The 1261-nt window shown below is 59.9% G+C and overlaps 1 protein-coding gene across 1 annotated transcript in view; it reads left to right on the forward strand.

Annotated features, from left to right (window-relative positions):
- LOC104491636 (sialoadhesin-like) overlaps positions 1 to 1261 on the forward strand; it is a gene marked incomplete at its 3' end in the record, with an annotated part of 28544 nt that overhangs the window by 14633 nt on the left and 12650 nt on the right. Inside the window, 1 exon segment of the mRNA XM_010134086.1 lies at positions 799 to 1046. Coding sequence (XP_010132388.1) covers positions 799 to 1046 — 248 coding nt within the window.

Below are 1261 nucleotides of genomic sequence, written 5' to 3' on the forward strand. Positions count from 1 at the left end.
TCTACATCTGCTGTGAGTGCCAGGGCAGCTTGCCTGAGGCTGGGGCATTGCTGGATGAGGAGCTGGAGGATGTGTACCCAGTGAGTCCAGACTGGGGAGGGCAGAGGCTGGCACCAAGGTGGCTGGTACCAGCTGGAGGTCCAGGAGCTGGTGAGACCACAGTGGAGGACTGTGATGCCACCATTGCGCCGTGCCAGCATCTTTCATCCTGCACTGTGACATGCCCCAAAGACAGGCCTGGGAGGGATTTCCAGCCAAGCCCGGGACTTCCAGCCCTTCGCTGCTGCTGCTGGGAAGGAGCTTGTCAGATCTTGCAGGGACACAGAGTCAGGGTGGTCTGTGGGGAGGGGAAGCCAGGACCCTCCATCAGATCCTGCAGCAGAGAAAAGCCCCAGAGTGCTGTATCACCCAGGGGCTGAGCATCATCCTCTGGACTGGAGCCGATGGGGGAAGCCAGGACCCTCCATCAGATCCTGCAGCAGAGAAAAGCCCCAGAGTGCTGTATCACCCAGGGGCTGAGCATCATCCTCTGGACTGGAGCCGATGGGGCTGGGCTGGTCCCCTCAGACTCCCTGTGCAGACCATGAGAGGCAAAGGATGCTGCTGCACCCACCATCAGTTTTACATTAAAGCCAGGACTGCAAGGTGCCGGTGGCAGGGGACAAACCCAAATGCCTCCTGCCTCCATCACCATAATCTGGGGGCTGGACTCTGCCCCATGTTGCAAGAATGAGGGGGTTGGTGGGGGCTGCTCTTCTGCCTCCGAGGCCTCCCTGAACTTGCTCCCATCTCCATCAGCCACAGAGATCTCGGTGAGCCCCTCGGCTGAAGTACGGGAGGGGACAGCCACCACCTTTTCCTGCGACATCCCTGGCAGGGAGGACCAGAAGCTCAACTACACGTGGTACAAGAACAGCGCGTGGCTCAAGGAGGGCACGGCGCACACCCTGCTCTTCCAGCACGTGGCCACCAGCGACGCCGGCTACTACTCCTGCAAGGTGACCAACGACTGGGGCAGCGACTTGTCGCCAGCTATCAGCCTGAGCGTGACATGTGAGTGCCAGGGGATGGGAAGGAGGGTCCCTGCCAGATCTTTGTGCCAGCGGCTGTGCAAACCCCCTGAGTCAAAGCAAATCCTCTGCCCCCAAAGCCTTGAGTCCATCTGAAAGGGGGAGTTTCAGCCCTCCTGGGTAGAACTTGCTGTAAACGCAACCATTTCTGGTGACGAGCCGCACGTGAAGGTACCGTGAAGTGCTGTTTG

This window comes from Buceros rhinoceros, unplaced genomic scaffold (genome assembly GCF_000710305.1).
Source record: "Buceros rhinoceros silvestris isolate BGI_N320 unplaced genomic scaffold, ASM71030v1 scaffold7364, whole genome shotgun sequence".
Classification (NCBI taxonomy): Eukaryota; Metazoa; Chordata; class Aves; order Bucerotiformes; family Bucerotidae; genus Buceros; species Buceros rhinoceros.